This window comes from Sprattus sprattus (assembly GCF_963457725.1).
Source record: "Sprattus sprattus genome assembly, chromosome: 7".
NCBI classification, from domain to species: Eukaryota; Metazoa; Chordata; class Actinopteri; order Clupeiformes; family Clupeidae; genus Sprattus; species Sprattus sprattus.
Genome location: NC_137926.1, coordinates 12,229,024 through 12,251,473, shown reverse-complemented (window position 1 = coordinate 12,251,473; position 22,450 = coordinate 12,229,024). Strand labels below are relative to the sequence as shown.

Here is a 22,450-nt window from a genome sequence, read left to right as displayed (position 1 = left end):
AGTTGGTCAGGTGGTGGGCTGGTTGATTATTTTTCTTCTAATACTGGCAACCCATGCAGCACAGAGGTCTGGGAGCAGCATGTCAGCGCATTGATACATTGCGACGGAGGCGGTGGAGTGCGATGTGTACATATGAACTACCGCGTCACCTGGCGAAGGCACGCCAACTGCACCTTACATTGCCAGCATGTGCGCGTAACCCTTACATCTGATTATTGATTGTCAAAAGTGTTGGATCATGTCAGTAGCGGGACTAAAGAAACAATTTCATAAAGCAAGTCAGGTAAGCGGATCGAGAACATACCAGCTATATGCATGGCTGGGCTTTGGAGTCGTGTGGTTGTACAGTACAATATAGTGCCGAGCTGTTTTGATATAGGCTACTACACAATGTGGCATTATGTTTTGTGTTTTGTTTGGGGTTTTGTTTTTTGAGAGGGGGAGGGGGGTTCTGAATCACAACGCTACACGTGTTGTAAAGATATTTGTGATGGCTAACCTAGATTGCTGTGTGGGCCTGTATTGCTGCACTTTGTGCGCACTGTCAGTATTCTGCCCCGGTTGTCACTGAGATGTGAGGAACAATTTCCTTAGCCTATATATGTAGCAACAATAAAGTGGTTGGCTGGTTTCCAAAACTACGATTATACAGAATCATCGACGGGACAGTGATTTGTCTTTAGCTGTGTTGGCCTAAAGAAAGCGTGAGGAAGTTTGTCAATTAGAGATATCGATAACTGGAGTAGTAAGTTACTCGTCGTAGTAAAGTGTGACCTTGTAATGGTACGTTTATTTCGCCCCAATTCAGAATTGCACCCTCTTAGTAGGTCTTTATTACCGGGCTTAGCCTACATCACGGATTGTAGTTCATAAGTCTCAGAACAAACATTAACTGGAACTGAAGTTGCGTTACATGACGTGCCTTATTCAGACTGCCTTCGGGTGATTACAAAGTAGAAAAAAATAAATAATGTTAACATAGTTTAATAGTAGTTTTGCATCAGATTGTCATTCTGTTTCCACACAGCCAGTACAGTGTAGCTAGGCTAATGAGTGTAAGAAATGTGCTGGGTATGAGGATCTCCTCTGAGCATCTCCTGCCTCTCATGATCATGTCTATGTATAGTGAGTGATGCTGACACTTCACTCACCTTGTCTGTTGATGGCAGCATTGAATTACTGCAGAGGTCTAGAAAAGCTATTAGAAGGACAGTACAAGGTGTAGACACATCCCTCTCGAGTGGAATTGTTGTTGCCAGGAAATGGATAGATTGGTTCATGGGTGCTGAATTCAGAAATTCACATACACTTGGACAGTACAAGGTGTAGACACGTCCCTCTTGAGTGGAGGTGTTGTTGCCAGTAAATGGATAGACACTAGATTGGTTCATGCGTGCTGAAATCAGAAATTCACATACACTTGGGGAAGGAGGTGGATGTGCTATACTTGCCTCTTGACAAGAACAGAGGGTTCCGGAACATAACAGTGTAGACCCACAGCATACATCAGAAAAAAGACAACCATTGGTACATGTTTTCATTCGGTAAATGCATGTGCTCAATACTCACAGATTGGGTTGATGTAGTGAAGTTTTGTTCAGTAGTTTGTAGATCTCTCTAATAAATATTTGCACACTTTTGTAAAATAGTGCTGTATTACAGACATTTCCCTCCACCAGCCAATAATGGCAGCCGTAATCCTCTTATTATGAGGCCCTTTGCACACCAAACTAAATTCTTGATCTTAACGAATTCTGCAATTCTTAAACACAGCAGGTGAATATAGTAAGGCAGCATTCACCAAGTTTGCCTTACAGCATAAGATAGTGTCCTTGAATACAGTATGTTTAAACCATTTTTTCACAGACCTGATATTATATGCAAATATGCATTATATAATATTCTATGTGTACTGTACCTGTACTATTGATAAAGTCACTCTGGATAAAAGCACCTATACATATATATAACATTTGTGTCATTGTGGACCACCCTGGTGACTAAATGTGCATTATGCGCACCCATAGGACCTAAACATAGCTGTGTGTGCGGTAGTATACTTAAGTGTGATTGCCTGAAAGATGTATTCTCGAAATCCCCATTTCTTTCCCCTCAACCCTTACCTCCACTCTTCTCTCATGCAGCTATTGAATGAAAAGATTAATGGGGCTGAGGGAACAAAACTGGATGAAGAGTTCCTCAAAATGGAAAAGGTTGGAAACACTGTGGAGTTCTAATGTAAAATTTAAATTTTAAAACATATGAAGAATTAATATTTGGGCTCAGCAGGATGATTTATCCATCTAAGGTACATATTTGACAGAGATGACATTTTTCACAATCTGTGCTGTTAACCAAAGACATCTCACCAGTAGTTGTAATATTAATGTGAAGATGGTTCATGGGACACACTAAATCACTACAGGTCAGCCAAGTGCACATTCAAGTATGTACTGTATCAATTGGACTGGCCTTAGACTGTAGTTTGTAGCACATTCATAAAAGTGCTCTTTTGCTAATGCTCATTGTAAGAATGTGATGCATGGTAAACGTATCCCCTTGTTGTTACACTATGATACATTGTCAGTAATATATAGCCTCATTTGTGTATTTGTGTCAATTTCAGAAAATTGACGTAACCCATAAACTGGTTCTTGAACTGGTGCCCAAAACCACAGAATACCTCCAGCCAAACCCAGGTAGGGTTTCTTTCAGTGTCTCATATTCAAATGTCAACATGCAATATCACCCACAATCGGAAATGACTCAGTTTGTCTGCCCCTCTCACACAACTCCCATATTCTTGATTTTTAGCCTGTAGAGCCAAGCTTGGTATGCTCAATACTGTCTCAAGAATCCGTGGGCAGGTGAAGACCGTGGACTACCCCCAGACAGAGGGGGTTCTTGGAGACTGCATGCTCCGCTATGGGAGAGAGCTTGGGGTTGAGTCTAGTTTTGGTATGTTTGTCAACAAGGAAAGAAGTCACCCTACGTGTAATTCGATTTTTATCTCGGAGGGGTACTAACATTTCTAGGGCCTTGAACCTGGCCCACCAGACGCACATTCACTGCATTTTCCTATGTTCACTGTGGTCCATTGGTTTAAGTGTTAGTAATGAGTGTTGACCTAGAGGGGAGCACCACTGGCCTGTGACACTTCCCAGTGGTCACTGATTGGTTAACCATGAATGGTGACATGGAATGGTCCTGCCCTTTTCATCTCCCTATGTAATCTATAATCTTATAGAAAACTGAGTTGGGTGAATATAGGCTGACTGAACCTGGCTATAGGGACTCTGTTACTTAATGTAAATTCTGCTGTAGAAGTGACTGTAATGTTCTGTTGTAAGTGATTGCTGGTATTCGCGCTCTGTTCACACTTCTTGACACTCCTGGCAGGCTGTGCTTTGGCAGACATTGGTGAGGCCCTCAAACAGATGGCCCAGGCCAGAAACGTCCTGGATGTCCAGGTGAAGGACGGCTTCATAGATCCTCTGCAGACGCTACAGGAAAAAGACCTGAAGGAGATCATGGTGAGGCGTATATTTTCAGAGGAGATAAGATAAGGAGAAAAGTTTTATAGCTAGAGACACTGGAGGATTGTGTATTGATGACGTGCACAGCTCGTAAACCGTCACACCTCTGCTAATAAACAGCATAATATCTTGTACGTGGCTTTGGACAAAAGCGCCTGCTAAATGACTAAATGTAAATGTAAATGAAGAAAAACAACATGGAAAGCCTTTGGACAGCCAAAAGATTTTCACTGTCAGTCACTTTGTGCCAGATTGTTACCCTGTTTTGGGGGCTGTTTTATTTCACAACAGGAGTCTTGTATTATAATATAGAAAGACAGTGAGTATAAGTATGAATGGTTCAGACTTGTATGTCTTTGATCAAATTCTGCAGTACCACTTAAGGAAGATGGAGGGGCGGCGGTTAGACTTTGACTACAAGAAGAGACGGAAGGGGAGAATCAGCAATCAGGAGCTCAAACTGGCCTTGGAAAAGTTTGAGGAATCCAGAGAGCTGGCAGAAAGAAGCATGTTCAACCATCTAGAGAATGATGTGAGACAAACATTACAATCCAGTTTTATTTGAAGTTTAAAGTTTCTCTATGAAGCAAAGATGCGTTGGATTTTGCAATTGGAATCATGTTAACTTTGTGGTCTGTAATTGATCACAGATTTTAAAATTGGGTGGATATCTACTTTTGGGGGGGATCAAGAAAAATAATGTAGTGCTTGTTAAGGACCCTTAAATGATGTTGATGCAATTTGATGATTTAAATGATCTTCCTGCAATTATGTTGTAATAGTAGTGCCATTGTGATCCTGCAGATGGAGCAAGTGAGTCACCTGTCTGCTCTAGTAGAGGCTGTGTTAGACTACCACAAGCAGTCATGCTCAATCCTGGAAAACCTGAACAGTGATCTCAAAAACCGGTGAGGACTTTATGTTCCAGTGTTTGTAACACTGTGCACTAGTCTGAATAACTAACATTCTAGCCTACTCTTTCTGCTTTTGATGTTTATTATTCTTACATTGGTGACAGATTAATAAGTGCAAGCAACCAACCAACGAGACAATTCACCCCAAAGGCTATCACGAGTAGTGGAAGCCACACCGTGTGCAATGGATTCTCCAATACACCTACATTGCGCATATCTGACAGCTCATCACCACAGTTTCCAGGTTTGGCACCCGATTTAATCCACACAAACTGCCATCATCAACAGTACAGAGAGATACTCTCACTGGCAGTAACACATAGTTGTAGAAATTGTGTTGTAAACACACTTTGGAACAAGTACTGTACCATACACTTATGCAACATTCATAGTCAATGGTCATCAACTGGCATAATAGTGGATACAAGTAAACTATTTAGCCTCCCTCGGTGATACCAATTACCAATCATATTATATTTTTCTAATACAGATGTTACAATGAATGGAGGTGTAAATGGAAAAAGTAAGACCTAAACCTAACCTCTTCAACTACAGTGTCTAAAAATGCAACAGGGACTTCATCTTCATTAAGCTTGTTAATAAAAATGTTTGTATATTTGGATGCTTCATATGAGGGCATCATCATCACCTCTTATAGAGACATGAAGATAAATGGAAAAGTCATTCACACTCAGTATATCAGGTTGAAAAATGATGATGCTTGATATTTCTCAGTGTTTATTTCACCAGAATACTCTACGGCTGACACATTCACAACTATACACCCAAGGCCAGAGAGTCCCCCCAACACCAGTGAGTCACTCCCTTTGATATCTAGACAAACCAACAAGACATGGTGATTTCTGACCACAATAACGTACTATATATCAAACCAGGCCATGTCTAATAACAATACAGGGATGTAATTGCATTTGGCTATTTGACAAACCCAGGGGTCAAAAAATGTACTCTGCACTTTATGGAAAAAGGTACTTGTTGAAGAAAAAAAGTAATAGAAATGTTATATTGGTAATGTTGTATCTAATAAAACATCCTGTTATCACTATTTACAGTATACTCAACAGTGGACCAGTTCACAGTTTTACCCCAAAGGCCAGACAATCCTCCAAATAGCAGTGAGTTAAATCATTTGAGGTGTTTATAAAGCCTTAGGGTACAGTTGTCTAGTGAAACAAGATTCCAAATTATGGAAAAAGAAGGAAACAAGATGAGATATGTCTAGAGTTATTGCCCTATTGCCTGTATCCTCTTGGAAGGCAACTGTTAATACAGTTTAGAAGTCTTAATTGGCTCCAAAGTATTAAAAACATATTATCCTAGAATATATTTAGTTGTTAGTGTTGTTCATTGTAAAGGTATTACATGCATTTTCATTGTATTATATTAATCTCCTATCATGTTTATATCTACAGTTTACTCTACAGTTGACCAGTGCACAAACCTATCCCATAGGCCTGGGAGTTCTCCAAGCCTTAGTGAGTAAACAAAACATTGGCCTTTTATTCCTTGTAGACTTGGGCTTTTTGTAAATTTGCATTTTGCATTTTTTTTTTTTAAACACCTGTAGATCCAATGTGATACTGAAAAAGGGTTTCTTACATTTAGTGTGATACATAACATAGTACAAAAAAAAACATGTGTGTCAGGTGAAGGTTTAACTACTAATGGCCCTAATTTTATTGACCGGAAACTGGCAACGAGCAAAGCAATAAGCAACGTGCAAAGTGTGTCGTGCATGGCTGAAACTAATTAAAAAGCTAGCTTAAGCTAATGATATGAAATCCCTTTGCTAATGTAATATCATGAGAAATATCCTAAGCACAAACATGAGTGGGTCAGCGCAATGCTCCCACACACCACACAATAGCTTTTGTTTATGCGCAGCACACTTTGCCTTTTGTTTTGCTTGGTGCTCATCAACGAAATTAGGGCCTGAATGTACAGGCATGGTGAATAAACTGTGAATATTACATGGTTTGCACTGGATAGGGAATACTAAACAAGTACACAGCTTATAACCATTGCCCCCCTTCTCCATCCTTTGGTAATCTGTACCTACTATCTGTATGTTAGGTGAAGGAGGGTGTCCCCTGGACCAGCCCTGCTGTCGTGCTCTCTTCAACTTCCAGCCACAGAATGAGGGCGAACTGGGTTTCAAGGAAGGTGACCTCATCATCCTCACCAACCAAATCGATGAGAACTGGTATGAGGGCATGATCAGCGGCGAGTCCGGCTTCTTCCCCATCAGCTACGTAAATGTCCTTGTGCCTTTGCCCCAGTGAGGGCAGAGCAGGCCGCAGACCACAGCCACAGGACACTGAGATCACGGACTCACCACCTCACGGCTCACCACTAACTGAGAACATCACATTCAGACACGGAGTGCACCAATGAGGTGTAATCAGGGCTGCTGTACAGCAACTGATCACTCTCACACATTCTGTTCAACTATATCAGGAGAGGGCAATGGAATCTCTCTCTGTCATTGTGTGCAGAAGCCCATGCATTTCACATGTGCTTATATATTCAGATTTACTTTAGAAAAACACACAATGTTTTCCTCTCCTCTCACTTTTGTTGTACAATTATGAAGTATGATTGTAGACTGACCTGATTTGTATTTTAAAATGTGACTTGATGTTAGCACTTTGAACACTCAGCGGATCTTTTGACCCAAGTTTTATTATGCAATATGAATTAATGAAAGTAAGCCATTGTGTGTAAAACTCCTCAATTTCTAAGGTATAGAGATATGTCAGTATACAAGATATATTGTTCAGGTTTATTGTTAAGAATTACTGTGTAAACTAAATCAATTTAGAAGCATCACAGTGGAGGGATCCTTTAAGTCTCAGCATTTCAAGACATATGAGCTCTAATTGTTTTAAGGTATCTGGTGGATCAATGTGGTGCCAAATGTATTAATTGTGAATGACACTTAGATTAAAGGTGGTTTATTTATTAGTATACACCTAAGTAGCCTAGTTTAAAGGGACATCAAGGGAGATGTACTAGTCTCTATAATGCACTTCTGAAGCACTGCAATGGTTGAATTGTAATTAAGAGCTATTTCTTAATAGGTACGTATATTGTCACAGTGTGTCTTAAGTACTTATTGTTCTACTAGTTCATTATCTGCAAGGTAACGGCGCCATATAGCTACATACTGACTGATGTCACTTTTAACAGTAAGCACATGCTCAGCCACCCTTTATGAACTGACTTTGACTGTCTTCACTTGATTTTCTTTTCTTTTAGGATAAATAAACACCAAAAATGTTGCTGAATAAAGTATGTTTAAAGGATGTGTGTGTTTGAAATGTTGATCTTATCACAACAATGCATACATGTTGTAGCAGTAGCACTAGGTAGATCATCGTTGCACATTCGCTCATCACAAGATGGAAAAAGCATGTGGCCTTGTTTGGGCTAAAAAGGACACCGTAGTATATCGGTTGCTGTCTACAGGCGCCCAAAACTCCAAAACCAACTCAGCCCAAACCGAAATAAGGACAGCCATGTACCGATTTCTGTCCCTGGAGTGACTAACGTGCATGGAATATACCAACGTATGCCTTTTAAAATACAGCTATCGTTAAGAATACTGAAATTCAAGAACATTTAACTATTTCAAGTCAGGTAAGTAGTTCTGAGGACTACAAATCACAACTTATGTTTGTGTTTGTGGAGAGTTAAGTTATCCATAGCTAGCTGACAAGCTAGTAGGCGTCTGCTGGCTAGCTAGATTTAAGTGATATAAAGTTTAAGAAGAGTGCTTGTTAGCTTGTGAAATGATGCTTGTTGCTGTCAACAGTGTTTATTTCCTTTGTTTATTCTGCCTGTAGTTAGATGTCAACAAGCTTCCATGTAAACGTTGATTAATTTAATAGCTAATTAACTTGAGGTGAAAACTCGATTGTAGTATAATATCACGTTAAATTGAGCGTCAGCTTCAGCTAGCAATTGACTTCGGCCAGACGTTAAGGCAGACACAATTATTGGTTCACGTTTAAGCTATTATTTGGCTAAATGGTATTCTGTATTCTGTATACGTATACGTTGATTGTGATCAAAGCAAAGCGAAGTGAATGTTCGCCTTGCGTTGACTTTGTTGACTTCAGTTAACGTTGACTGTTGTGTTTGTTACCGATTGCTCTCAGTAACGTTATGCTAAGTTAAGGTTGACGCTAAAACTGTGTAACGTTGAGTTTGTTTACCACTGCTGTTGTAATCATCTTGAGCTTAGCTTTCCTTGATGGGAATATGGAATACAGCCATTTAACTTTGCTTATTTGTTTATACAAAGTGATGAAGTCAACAGGCCGATGTTGCAAACTCTTTATTGCTTAGGGATATTATTTATCAGTTGTTCGTCTTATCGATAACACTTCAAGTGCAGAACTTGACTGTTTCTTGCGAAATTAAATATAAAGGTTTTTGTTTTTATTACTTTCCACGTGTTTTAAATACGAGTTTGCAAGCTTACTGCATAATACACTTTAGCTTTTGGCAGACCAGTAGTGCGAATGAAAGCAACCCATTCTACCGCAGCACTGCAGGGCCCTGTTTGTTAGTGTGTGGGTGTGTGTGAGGGGGGATGCATCCTTGACAGCTGCTCTTCTGTCTCAAAAAAACAGTTGCCATGGAGGAGGTCCTGCGGCTCGTGTCGTCGGGCGACTGTATTAAGATATGGGACTCGAACTCCATGAAAGTGTTGGACCAGTTCAGTCCACACAGCCTCACACATCCGGTGTCCCAGGTTTGCTGGAACAGCAACAGTATCCTTAAAGAGGAAAAGAAAGTTCCTCCAATTGTTAACCCATTTTGTCTGTGAAATTGAAATCTGATGCCCTCCAACCAAGCAAGTAAAATGTATTTGTCATGAGATTGTCTAAGTGCTCTGCTAGTCAGTACAGTCCATGCACCAAATAAGAACATACATTCTCTGCACACTTAAAACAAAGTCATTTTTACCAAGCCCCTGTCAGTTGCATGATGTGGGTGATCATCAGTGGCAAAATGGGATAAAGTGGTCTGGTATTGGTCTCTGAAACGGGCACATTTGCGAGGGTGTGATTGTTAAGGCCTTTCTAGAAGATGTGGCCTAATTTGCTGTGTATATAAAGGTGCTGTCCTTGAGGCTGGCGAAAGGTTGATATTTGAGCTTGTTGGCTGGGATAGTGTATGGTTCTGTCCAAGCCACTTTGTTTGTTTCCCATTTACAGAGCCAGGACTGTGCAGGAACACTAGAGGTTTTTTTTAGCGCACACATTGGACGGACCACTAGGGAAACACGAGGGAGGTTCACTGAATTCAACTAAAAGTGTAATGGATTATAATCGAGGACCCTTAAGCCCTTGAGGATGATGAGCTCTCGTCTGTCCCAGGGGAGTTTTATCACAAATATGTAATTAGAATGTTCCAGAACAGAGAACTCAGTTTTAGCAGCGATATTTGTGAACATTTTGTCACATTTTCCTACAGCCAACAACAAAATTCTAGGACGTTAGTATGGAATTTTAGATGGACATGGTTCCCCCTCTCTCCCAATCTCACTTTCCAGAGCGCACAATTATTTATACTTTGTACCTTCTCAAATATGGGTTGATGGATCTTTAAAGTGTATATGAATCTCAACTCTGTTGTAGGATGCTTAGATTTTTCTTCTATGTTTTTATTTAGAACATGCAAATGTTTTGGAGGAGTGCATTCCCCTGCCCCCTCTGCATCTTTATGACTTAAGCAATTTTTTTGTTGTTATTTACAGTGACACCACCAACCTCATTTCGTAGTTTGAAAGCATTACAAATATTTATTTTTGGATGCAGATAATGATGACTTAAGAGTAGGCAATAGGGCTGATCATGCTTAATAATTTCCCTTAACTGGGCTCAGATCAGTACGTTGTCAGTGCCAGCAGTGTCGGAGACAAGATAGTCGTGTCAAGCCTCAAGTCCTCCCCCATTACAGTGATGGAGCTTGCTGAAGGGGTAAGTTCAGCACTGACAGGACCCATGCATTGCATTTATCATTTACCCAGAATCTCACCACTTGACCTTGGTGTCCACAGAAAAAGCAGACTCGCGTCTGCATCAACTCCACAACTCAGTACTTGGTGAGCGGTGGTCTGGACGGCATTGTCAACATTTGGGACTTGAAGTCAAAGAAACTTTACCGCAACCTTAAGGTAGAGTTTCAGAACGTCACCTGCCTTAATCCCTTCTATAGCTCTACCCCAAAACATAAGACTGCTGAAGCTGTTTGGGTTTTCCTAAATCTTTAAATCTTCTCTGAGTGGTCTGGCATCAGCTGTCTCTTGTATAATGCACTTCACATTGATTAAAACACCCCTGAGGTAGTTTTAATCTGAACTGATAAATATATATATATGTTTTCTAAGCACATGTTGTGTACATGTATATCCTTTATGGAATTGCATTTGATTTCTGTCCAGGATCACAAACAAGAAGTGACGTGTGTGTCTTACAACGTCAATGACAGCTACATTGTCTCTGGCTCTATCAGTGGTGAGCTCATTCTGCACAATGTCTCCAAAAGCCTCTCCAGCAAGCCTTTCGGTCATGGGGCCAGTCAGGTGAGTTTTTAGGGAAAGAAGATGGCTTGTTTATCTAAGCTTTGCACTTTGATTTATCTGTTACATTCCCATACCGGATTCAATGGATGGTTTGCCCTCCTCATTGCTCCACCTTAGAATGTCAGTTTAATGTCACTGTAAACATAATTTAAAGGTTTGGAGAAATCTCTGTCATGGCTCTTTCTTGACCAACCTGCTGCTGTTTTGGACCCAGACTCATCTCACACTAGGCTTGGTGGAAACCTGTCCTTACTATAAAGGTGTATTAGAAGGTACTATGTGGGTGAGAGACACCTGTGTTATATTGCATTGCCCTCTTTCAGCCTATCCGCGACGTGAGGTACTCGGTAGTGAAGCGCTCCATGCTTGGCAGCATATCAGACGTTGGCACGGTGGCGCTGTGGGATGCCCCCACGCAGAAAGAGGTGCACACATTCGACCCGGCCCACAAAGGTCCCACCTCTGCCCTGGCTTTCTCCCCAGCCAATGACCTTCTGTTTGTATCAGTGGGACTGGACAAGAAGATCATCTGTTATGACACTAGCAGTAAGATGTAAGTTTCTGGCATGTTGTTGTGCCCTCAAATGGACTTTCTATACACCAGATCACACACTTGACTATATTTGTATGTTACAATGTAGCGTTGTTCATTTGGGTGCCGGTTTAATGTTGTTATTTTCATTTACACCCCACAGCCTAGTGCTAATGATTGTGTGTCCTAAATGTCTGTCTGTGTGTTTTTGTTCCCAACAGTATCGTGCGCAATGTTAAGGCGGACTCTCCCCTCACTGCCATTGAGTTCTTTCCAGATGGAGCCACTTTGGTGATCGGCTCTACTCAGGGCCAAATATACCAGTACGACCTCCGCAACCTTAGTGCTCCGGTGAAGACCGTTGCTGCACACAAGACCTCTGTCACCTGCCTACGCTTCCAAAACACCCAGAGCAGAGTCAAGGTACTTCACACGACCAGCTGTCATATCTGGACATTTAGCAGAATCGCACACAGAAATGGCCAATTAGTGAGAAACGGTTGCTAATACCTACACAGTGTTCCATGTGAGCTAATCATCGGGCAACCACACGCATTGCTGTCATTTAGAAAGAGGAACACTTCTAGTAATAAAAAAATATTTGTTTTAATCCTAATTTATTTAATGTATCTTGTGCTGTGTTTTTAATCAAAACACCTTTTGTTTTTTTCTTTGATTAGTCTAGTAAAGTGGTATCGGGCAAGTCCTCAGTTTCCCAGAAGAGAACCTCAGGGAAACCAAGCACTACACAGTCATGGACCTTGACCCCAACCTCCGCAGCCCAGCCAAGCCCCCAGCCTACCCCAGAGCCCTACCCCGACAGAGGAGATGGCCAGGCCCACAGCATAGGTCAGCCCAGCTTTCCCTCAAGTGTACCAGCTGTCTGTTAAATAAACTCCACATTCTAAGCCCCCCCACACACACTCACATACACACCCTCAGACGCTCTCCTCATCTGTGTCTGTAGGGATAGGCCTGGATGGGTTCTCACGAGAAGCTGATGGCCAGAACAGCACAGACACACTGCTCAGCATGGACAAGGTGGCTCGTGTGGGTCGGGCCAGTTTGGACATTTTCTCTCCGATCAGAGAGGGTGAGGAGTTTCCCTCTTTTTTTTTTTTTTTTTTTTTTGCATAAAATAACCACTTTTCTGTGAAAATGTGCAAATTAAGTAAGTCACATTAAGTGATGTATACAGTCATTAGCCTGATTCAGTGGTTTAGTTTAGGAGGTTTGGTTTTGGTTCTGAGCTTTAGATGGCTAATCTGCTAATCATAAGACTGCAAAATTAATTCAGTTTTGGTCAAGCAGTTAAGATTAACAACATATAGTATAGTCAGCACAAATTGGTGTGGACATCTACCTTGTCATAGAGTATCACTTGCTCAGATAATTTTAATAAGTAAAAATTGTTTCAAATTTACATGAAGATAGTTTCCAAACTCTCATAGATAAATATAAATGGAGGTGAATTTAAGGTCATACGACAGGGGCAGTCAGGCGAGACAAACCAAACGTGATGAGCCTGGAGCTCTTAAAGTGATAGGATTGCATATATTGCCGAAGGCTGTAAACTAAACATGACTTCTAAGGCCATTTTTGAGAAAAGCTTTCCTTTAACACTAAACAAAATGCTCCTCTTGTAGGCACCAACACAGAGATGCGGGGAGGACGCAACAGCTTGGACATTTTTTCTCCTGTCTTTGATGGTAAGACTATTATCTTTTTCCTGATCCTGTAGAACAGCCACAAAAATAACTTTTAAGTGTCAGATCCATGAAGGTTTCGTTTGACTCCCCAGAACATAAATTCAACCGATCAGCCCCAGATTCAAGTGGAAAGAGAGGAGGAGGTAAGTGTGACATTGCTTTTAAAGGTGCTGTATGCAATAGATTTAGTTCAAAACAGTAGAACCTAACTCAAATATACACAGAATGTAAAGAAAAAAGAGTGTCAAAGACGCCTGTGTTTGCTGTTGCTGAGATGTGTACTAAAGTAGCTAGCGTTGGTCTGGCCTCTTTCGTAACATAGGGTATGCATTGACGTCACAGTCCTGCCAGAATATGTCCCCTCAGTCAGACTGACTGGAAAAACAGATGCTGCAACATTAAATTAAAGGCAGTTGAACTGGACAGTGATGCTTAAAACAATGTTTTTTTCTACCTGATGTTTTCGATGGGAATTGAGATCGGATGGGAAGGGAATGACGAGGTATACGTAAACCGACAGATAGCAGATCATCTCATTGTCTCCAGAATTCCTGAATAAGTCACAATAAATTGTGTGGATTATATTGCCTTAATGGATTTATTTTTCTCTTTATACGCCCATGTGAAAGTAAGAGAATAAGAAATAAGGTGTACTCGCAATGACAGGATCTCTACTGTCACGTCATGTGCATACCCTCTATACCACTCACCTAGAGGTCATACCAAGAGGTCCCTGTAGAGTGCACTATCCCTCAGTTTTCTTAAAGGCACCCAGTGCAACTTTCGAGGCTTAAAAATAAACATTCAATTTCTAGTCTTTTTTACACTTAGTAAGTTTCAATAACTCCATACCATTACATATCGACATTCAAGGAGCAAAGATGAGACGTCGTTGTGTGGTGAGAACTGATAGAAAATCGTAAACAACAACAATCGCCGCCATTTTCCCCCCAAATCTTTATTTATTGATGCCACCAATAAATAAAGCAGGATTCCAGTCAATGGAAAAGTGGCCTCCCCCCACCGGCGATTGTTGTTGTGTACGATTTTCTATCAGTTCTCACCACACAACGACCTCTCATCTTTGCTCCTTGAATGTCGATATGTAATGGTATGGAGTTATTGAAACTTACTACGTGTAAAAAAGACTAGAAATTGAATGTTTATTTTTCGAGTCTCAAGCCTATAAAGTTGCACTGGGTGCCTTTTAAGGCACATAGTGTTTATGTGTGTGTGGTCCAGTCTCTTGGATTAGAGATTCTGCCATGTAATTAACCTGGTACTGACCTTTTGTGTGCATTTTTCCCTATGTCCAGATCTTGATTTGGCGCCTCCATTCTCTGGCATATCAGCGCAGCTCAAGACCCCTCTGGGCACATCTGGGGGACGCTGCTACAGTCCCCTTTCTGTGTTCCAGACACCACCTCCCATCAAAGAGGAGGAGGCCCAGACAGAGACACAAGAAGGCAAAACGGTCAGTCTTTCTAAGAGAACACTAATCACCAGTGATACCCAGCTAAGGTTGCCCTTTCCTTCACTGTTGTTGGTGGTGATGGTTGGAGTGTCATCACAGACTTGCATTAAATCTAGTAATAGAAGTCACCTGAAGTGCGAAGCGGCTACTTGAACAGATGAATGTCGTTGAACAACAGACCTTAGAGGTATAAGAGTTTATGTGCCTTATCTGTCTTTTCTGCGAATGGATAGCAGTCTGAGAAGGATGGAAGTTCAAGCCAGGAGTCTGACGCCCTGACCACACCCCCGGCACTGCAGAACCTGCGGATGCAATCATCTATCCCAGCTTACCTCACTCCAGAGATCTCTCAGAGAAGAGCCAATGACGTCTCAGCCCATCTGACCTACAACTCGCCCTTTAATGGAGCACGTCCAACACTTGCTACAGGTGATGAGTGAACTCATACTCAACAGATATTTGCATAGTAGAGCTGAGGTTGGCTGTCAGTCATGGGTTAAATTCCTAGAAGACTCACAAAATAAAAAGTCGAATCCACATAGTTTAGCATGGCCTACTCTGTGGTGCACGTGAACTGAGGCAGGGCATTTTTTTCCCGTAATCCCACTTGTGTTTTTTATTCCAGTGGATTAGATGTAATGAGAATGGTGACTCCATTTTCGTGTTGTTATTCATTGACAACCATCTACTAAGAGCCATGTAAACAAGATGAGTAATGTACACAAATGTACCCAGCAGGACCAGGTGTGTCTGAATCAGTGGCGGCTTCACTGTCAGACCGGATAGCGGAGACCGTTGGAGCAGAAGGAACAGGAGCTCCCCTCACCAACCAACAGATCGTCTTCATCCGCAACATGATTCAGGAGACGCTGGAGGACCTCAGGTGGGTCTCTGCATGTGAGACTCCAGCTTTAACTGGATGCAGGGTTACCACACACACACACACACACACACATATACTGTACCTGAGGACTGATCATTACTTGAATTTGAGACAGATACAAGGATTTAAATGTCAAGTCAATTTGCTCTTAACAAGCAACTTCAAGGTCTCAACCAGTGCTAGATATCTTGTAGTTTAAAGTAAAAATGTGAGATGAGCCTACAGTTACCTATAATATGCAACAAATATTTGTCCGTTTCCAGAGAGTAGAATTCTAAATTTGTCATTACACACAACAGCTGTATTTGTATTTATTTTCGCTTCTGGATTCATTCTAGAAAAATGTTGGACATGCTTTTTAAACCTACCAAATGGTTCCCCTACTTTTTTTCCTTAGTCCATACGATTGTCCTGTCCAAATGGTTCCCCCAGGTATTTTTCTTACTCCATACGGTTGCCCTGTCCTTTTCAGAGATTCCTGCCACAGAGACATTGTGAACCTGCAGGTGGAAATGGTACGGCAGTTCTGCATCCAGTTGGTATGTTGTCAAGGCCAATCGTCCACTTTTGTATACATTTACTCATGAAGCCAATAACACTTGTTGAGTTGATTTCTTATAACTGGTACTGCTTCCCACCGCCTTGTGTTTCAGAATGAGTTCCATGAGGTGGTTGAGAAGTATTCCGTGAACAGCTCCCTCGTTGCAGAGATTGAGAAGTTAAAGGAGGAGAACAAACGCCTCAGAACCAACTATTGACTGACTTCCTGCAGGTCTTGGATACCCTCACTGAAATCTCAATGCAATGTCATCTTGAGGATGTCTTCCATGAAGCAGACACAGACAAGGGCAGAGAATGGAAAGTCTACTACATTTCCTACAGTCTCTAGCACTTAGTACTAAAAAAGAACATATTTTAAAGCAGATATGGGGACAGTTACTGGGTGTATTTTGAAGGTGATGACCAGATTGATACAATTTGTAGTTTTTGGTGGTTATGGAGGATATTCTTTAATACAACCAGCTGATGCTACCATTTTCTACCAAACATTACAAACCCACTCATTTTTGTAGTTGGGCACACAAATGAACTGCTTATCTTCAAAGTGCCTTTATAGAATGAAGAGTGATTGCATCACTTGCTCCATTACAGTGAATCATATTAACACCACAAGAAACCACACAAACTTGGCCACAAGAAAGCCAACAATCATATAATCATGGTAAAGGGCTGTTTTCAGTGGTGAACGTTTTTTAAAGCCTTAAAATAAGCCTTGAAGTACTGAGATATCAACCCCATAGCCTGTCAACCTGCTAAATGCAGAGCAGTAGTGTGTCATAAATAAATTATTGTTAGTGTATTTTTCCAAAGTAATACAAATGTATGACAATTGATGTTTGATATCCATGAAAACAGAACCTCAGTGTCGGTGACAACATAAAATGCTTCTATGAAGTCCACATTAGATTATTGCCTTCATGGAAAATCTCCCAACCTACCACTTTTTGTTTTCGTTGAACTTGAAAAAAAAAAAAAATCATCCAAAATAAAAGCTGTTGTACTGTTAAAATGAATGTATCCTGGTACTGCATATCGTCTATGCTGTTTTGGGAAGACATGACATAGTAGGGTCTTGATCTGAAGTGTTTCATTTCATCCGTCTCCTGGCCCAGACAATTGTTGCCATTTGTCAAATACTATCAAAAGGGTTTGTTTACTTGGATATGGTCTATGTTGTGCTATCTACAGATCTGAAAGCGCAGTGAAGGTTCACATTCACAAGATATTCTGTGCATTTGGACACAACAGAACACTCCAGCTTCATTACATGAAGGAGTGCATGGAAACTGGCACGATGGCAGTGGTCTTGAAACTTGTGGGGGGCAACTGCCTGGGCCAGGAACAGATTAATAATGTATGCGGCCATGTATGCCATCATGGCCAGCTGCCTCCCATGCATTCACCTTGCTCAGGGTGCAGCAAACATCTGAGGATGAGAGTGTGAGAGGCTGCTCATCGGGTGGTAGATCTACTGTGATGATGACTTTATTTTCCCGAACAAAGCGTGTGAAGGAGTAGTTGAGCTTGTAGAAGAGAGGCAGAGATGGTTGTGGAAACAGTGCTGGGTGGTTTTGTTGTTATGCCACTTGCTATAGGAAAATCTTCATTGTAGCATATACTGTCACTTAATGTACTGCAACCGGTTAACCAAAAGAGGGCAGTATTGAAGTGGCTCAAAGTTGACACCCATCCCTGAAAATATTGCCATGGTGATTCTACACAGAGAGAACAGAGTCAACATTGCCAGGCATAGTTTTGAAGAATGCACCACCATAAGACCTTAAGATGGAATTCAAGATAGATTTGATACCCCTTTGAACAGTGGGACAACAAACTGGCCATCCATAAACTGCAAATGTTTGATTGCTATCTACTACAGTGCTGTTGGGTCCGTGGTGACAACTGCACTCTCTTTCTTTTTCCTATATTCATAAGAAACCAGGGAGACCTGTTGACCTTACCTAAGACCGATTTACTTTACAAACGTAGCTACTTTAGAAATATTAACAAAATCACATGGAACAGCTTAGACACCTCCTGCTTATCAAATAAACTCAGAAGCATAATCTAAACCAATCTTCATTTCTAGGTTGTTTTAAATCTTTTGGATTTTTAAAAAAAAAATTTCAGAAAATACACGTGGACTGTTTATATATATTTTAAAAAAAGGGATACAAGGGATGCATTTCTTGTATGATATTCTTTCTGGCTCCTAAATTACTGCTTTCATATGTTTACAGAGTTCAGTAAACCAACTTAATGGCTTTAGATAATACATGTATTGTCTGGCCCTTGGCACTGTAGAGACTATCCTCTTCATTGTCAAGATGATCCTGCTCTGCGACTGTCAGTATTATTTGCTTTAAGACCAGTTGACAATGCCCAGCTACTTTCTTCTAAGCTTTACAACCACTTTATGTCTTTCTTAAAAAAGCCTCAGTGCAGAAAAATGTATCAAAATTCTTCAACTTTAATTTGACAATTTGTTTTAGTTTCTGAATCTAAAATGTCCTTTCTCTTCGATTTTTTTATTTTGAGACAAAAACTGAACATGGACTAAATAAAGACAGGAAAACCATACATCTAGATTTCACTGACAAGCCAGCCAAGTAGGCTCAACCCATTGTACATTTGTCTCATATAGACCGAGACATTTGAAGTGAAGTTCTGTTTTAATGAATGAACTCGAACCAGATTCACTACTTTCTTATTAAAAGAAATGTAGTCATTTGCACAAGTGAGCAAAAACACAGGTTCATTCTTCTTACTCCATTCTTGGTAGTAGAAAAACATTATGTATTATATATTATTATACATTATATAACTTTATATACAGTCGTTATTCTTGGGCTTTTACTTATAACCGGAAGCGACCTTCTGTAGTAGCATAACATTGCTCATTTGTTGTCATTCGTGTAACGCTGTCCAAAGGGCATTCATATCTTGTGACGGACAGTTAACTGATTGTGCTGTGAGTAAGTAAAATAAGTTAAGGAATTAAGGTAACTAACGTTGGATAACTTGATATGACTCATAAATATTCCATCTGAATATCGTTGGCAAGGTTTGTAAGCACAGGGAGTCTGGCAAATAAGCTAGAAATGCTTTAACCTGCTAAGATTGACGTTCAAGTTTGCTATAATGTTAGCTGAAGTCTATGCTATGCTACCTAAAGGTCTTAACTAAAGTCACCGACTGTACCTAAATAACTAACACTATCAAGTTGTCTATGTTTAGATGAGAGAAGCAAGGTATTACCATTAGCGTAACAAAAATGTACGCTAACATTGATAGCTACCACTCACAGCTGTGACATAAGGTAAGTTAACTCCATAGACAGCTATCTTTATTCCTATGAGTGAACTCCATCCTAAAATGAGCTGTGAATTAAGTGTAATGACTGAACGGTAAAGAAAGACCTCAATAAGGGGTGTTAATATTGACCAAAATCCCATTTGTTCAATATCGGCATTTTATGGGTTGAAAATATCTGAACATGTACTATTTAAAACTCTCCTGAACCTTGCAAGGCTGACTGACGTATCTACAACCATTTGGTACATATCCATGTCATGAAATGGGCGGTCTATGTGGGATCAATTTAGTGAGAAGAAGTTACAAATACCCTGCGCTTTAGAATGGAATATAGAAATAGAATGTGATCTATACGATTTGCAATTATGCAAACCATGTTTTTCAAATACAAAACACCTCTCAAGCAAACACAATGTGCGTTGCAAAAAAAATGCTACTTGCATAAAAATAGACAAATTCCTCAAGTTGAATGGAAGAATGGAAATAAATACACCTTGGTTTGTATGTCTGTAAAATCGGAGCAAAACATTTTTTTCTGGAACTACATTTGTACCGCTTCTAGTTGCAAATGCAAAGGCATCTAAACAGCAAGGGTTTATGCTTTCCAATCATCACTTTATATATATGTATTTATATATTATACGTATACAGTGCCTTGCATAAGTATTCTTCACTCCCTTGGATGTTTTACCCTTTTATTGCTTTTATAAATCAATCATGGTCAATAAAAGTTGGCTTTTTTGACAAAAAAAGCCCTCTTAAATGTCAAAGTGAAAACAGATTTCTACACAGTTATGTCAAGTAAATAAAAATATGTAATGAAAAATAAGTGATTGCATAAGTATATGCACCCCCTTTAAAGTGACTGACCTAATTTAACAGAGGTCCAGCCAATTGGTGCTAAGAAGTCTCACATTTAGTGAAATAGGGATCAGTGTGCAGTGAATGTGTCTCAAGTGATTGTAGTATAATGACACCTGTATCTGAAAGGTCCATTCACTGGTCAGTATTCAACAATCAGTATTCCTGGCTACCGTTACACCATGAAGACAAAAGAACACTCCGAGCAACTCATAAAAAAAGTTGTTGAAAAGTATAACTCGGGGAAAGGACACAAAAAATGACCAAGGCACTAAACATCCCCTGGAATTCTGTTAAATCCATCATCAAGAAATGTAAGGAACATGGCACGTGTATATCTGCCTAGAGCAGGTCGTCCTCACAAACTGAGTGACCGTGCAAGAAGGAGACTAGTGAGAGAAGCCATCAAGACACCTAATACTATTCTGAAGGAGTTACAAGCTTCAGCAGCTGAGATGGGATAGACTCTGGATTTAACAATTGTTGCCTGGGTTCTTCAACAATCAAAGCTTTATGGAAGAGAGCTACTGTTTAAAAAAAGCTCCACTTTGGTCTCATCAGACCACAGAATCTTCCACTTCACCATGGAGTCTCCCAAATGCCTTTTGGTGAACTGTAGTCGATATTTGATATGAGTTTTTTTCAACAGTGGAAACTATTTTGATTTGGTTGTTTTATTTTCTTTACACCTTTGTTATCAGGTATGATTATATATAGCTCTATCTTCCACATTACGTTCAGGTATATCGCACAGATAGCTGCACATTGCGGACATGCAACCAGCTAAATTGCCAGGTGCAGTTTGTGAAACCTCAAAACAAATTCTGCTCTGAGTGGTTTGTGATTTAGCGATCTGCTGAGTGGTTTGTGGTGTGTGTTCTGTTCCGATGTCTACATCCTATTGACATCTCTCTACTTTACATTATATCATTAGCAATACAGCTGTTTGAGAGGTGTGTTTTGTATTTGTAATGCATGGTGTGCATACTTGCAAATCGTGGAGTATTTATAAATCATATTCAGTTTGATTGCAAATGATGGGGTATTTTTAAGTCCCCCCCCCCCCCCCCACCCCAGAAGTCTCACCTTCATTTTCTCATCGAGACTTTTGATCATATTAGTTATTATTGTAGTATTATTATAACAAGCAATCCTTAATATTTCTGCACAATGTCCATCAATTATGTTAATGTTCTTAAAATGTAAAGTATGTGTTGCTTTTGGGTAAAAAAAAAAACCTCTAATAAAATACTAAAAATAAAACTGTTACTAATACATAACATTTACCTTAATCCATAAAATGCTTATTTTCCATTAGGGATGACCTCCAAGGTGTTGCCTCGTCCAGCCTGAAGATGGCCAATCCTTTGCGGAGTGAAGTTGTCCAGTTATATAAAAATGTATGTAAGACAAATTGAATGCAATAGGTAGAAATGTGGTGTGTCTTGTCAACACAAGCTGTTTTCCAAATGTAATTTATGGATTGTTCATCGGCTGGTGAAATCCACAGTTTATTGGCACAAAGTGATGAACCATGCATTCCTTTGACAACAGTTGTGGTATCTCGGAAGGGAGTACCCAAAAGGTGCAGACTACTTCAGAGAACGCCTTCGAGCAGCATTTGCGAAGAACAAGGATGTCCAAGACCCAGACAAAATCAAAGAACTCATCGCTCGTGGGGAGTTTGTGGTCAAAGAAATCGAAGCCTTGTACTACCTGAGGAAGTACAGGGCCATGAAAAAACGCTATTATGAGAATGAAGAATCATAGGCCACACATTGGACCCTCCTGCTGGGTCACAGATAGTCACAATAACTGCCATTGTTCTCTTAAATACACCTACAGAGCACAGTCGTTTGAGACTAAAGTTACAGCAATTGGGTATGCAGATGTATTCTGTATTGACCTAAATGTGTTTCTCAGTAACGGCAGTGCTCACTGATATCTTCTTGGCATGACAAGAACTGTGTCTTGTGTTTTTAAAACTGATATACAACAGATGATTGCAATAATACAAATAAATAAAAACGGAAACTTTTAAAACTCTTC

The 22,450-nt window shown here is 40.3% G+C and overlaps 3 protein-coding genes across 6 annotated transcripts; all 3 read left to right on the top strand.

Moving 5' to 3' along the window:
- Nucleotides 1-2,341: 2,341 nt before the first annotated feature.
- On the top strand, nucleotides 2,342-6,753 carry sh3gl3b (SH3-domain GRB2-like 3b; the record flags this gene model as incomplete). The annotated part of the gene is given in 13 exon segments (XM_080842628.1): nucleotides 2,342-2,389; nucleotides 2,393-2,446; nucleotides 2,627-2,699; nucleotides 2,815-2,958; nucleotides 3,400-3,533; nucleotides 3,910-4,068; nucleotides 4,341-4,444; nucleotides 4,555-4,694; nucleotides 4,941-4,973; nucleotides 5,201-5,263; nucleotides 5,524-5,586; nucleotides 5,884-5,946; nucleotides 6,545-6,753. Coding segments are annotated over 13 exon segments (1,287 nt in total), but the record flags the coding sequence as incomplete, so codon positions are not given.
- A 1,219-nt stretch (nucleotides 6,754-7,972) lies between these two features.
- Nucleotides 7,973-17,157, top strand: nedd1 (NEDD1 gamma-tubulin ring complex targeting factor). 3 transcript variants are annotated; one of them, XM_080841592.1, is made up of 16 exons: nucleotides 7,973-8,110; nucleotides 9,109-9,249; nucleotides 10,367-10,461; nucleotides 10,542-10,658; nucleotides 10,926-11,066; nucleotides 11,390-11,619; nucleotides 11,820-12,021; nucleotides 12,279-12,447; nucleotides 12,566-12,691; nucleotides 13,245-13,307; nucleotides 13,400-13,450; nucleotides 14,624-14,781; nucleotides 15,018-15,210; nucleotides 15,517-15,664; nucleotides 16,137-16,203; nucleotides 16,318-17,157. In XM_080841592.1, exons 2-16 carry the CDS (start codon nucleotides 9,114-9,116, stop codon nucleotides 16,420-16,422), a joined length of 2,001 nt encoding a protein of 666 aa, XP_080697718.1. In that variant the 5' UTR covers nucleotides 7,973-8,110; nucleotides 9,109-9,113; the 3' UTR covers nucleotides 16,423-17,157. The 3 variants fall into 3 exon arrangements, with proteins under 3 accessions (XP_080697718.1, XP_080697717.1, XP_080697716.1); XM_080841591.1 differs by having other exon boundaries at nucleotides 15,015-15,210; nucleotides 15,520-15,664; XM_080841590.1 differs by having other exon boundaries at nucleotides 15,015-15,210.
- A 1,964-nt stretch (nucleotides 17,158-19,121) lies between these two features.
- lyrm5b (LYR motif containing 5b) lies at nucleotides 19,122-22,447 on the top strand. Of its 2 annotated transcripts, none has more exons than XM_080842107.1 (3): nucleotides 19,122-19,196; nucleotides 21,720-21,801; nucleotides 21,956-22,447. In XM_080842107.1, the coding sequence occupies exons 2-3, from the start codon at nucleotides 21,757-21,759 to the stop codon at nucleotides 22,169-22,171; spliced, it is 261 nt and encodes an 86-aa protein (XP_080698233.1). In that variant the 5' UTR covers nucleotides 19,122-19,196; nucleotides 21,720-21,756; the 3' UTR covers nucleotides 22,172-22,447. The 2 variants fall into 2 exon arrangements, with proteins under 2 accessions (XP_080698233.1, XP_080698232.1); XM_080842106.1 differs by having other exon boundaries at nucleotides 19,122-19,200.
- Nucleotides 22,448-22,450: the final 3 nt, after the last annotated feature.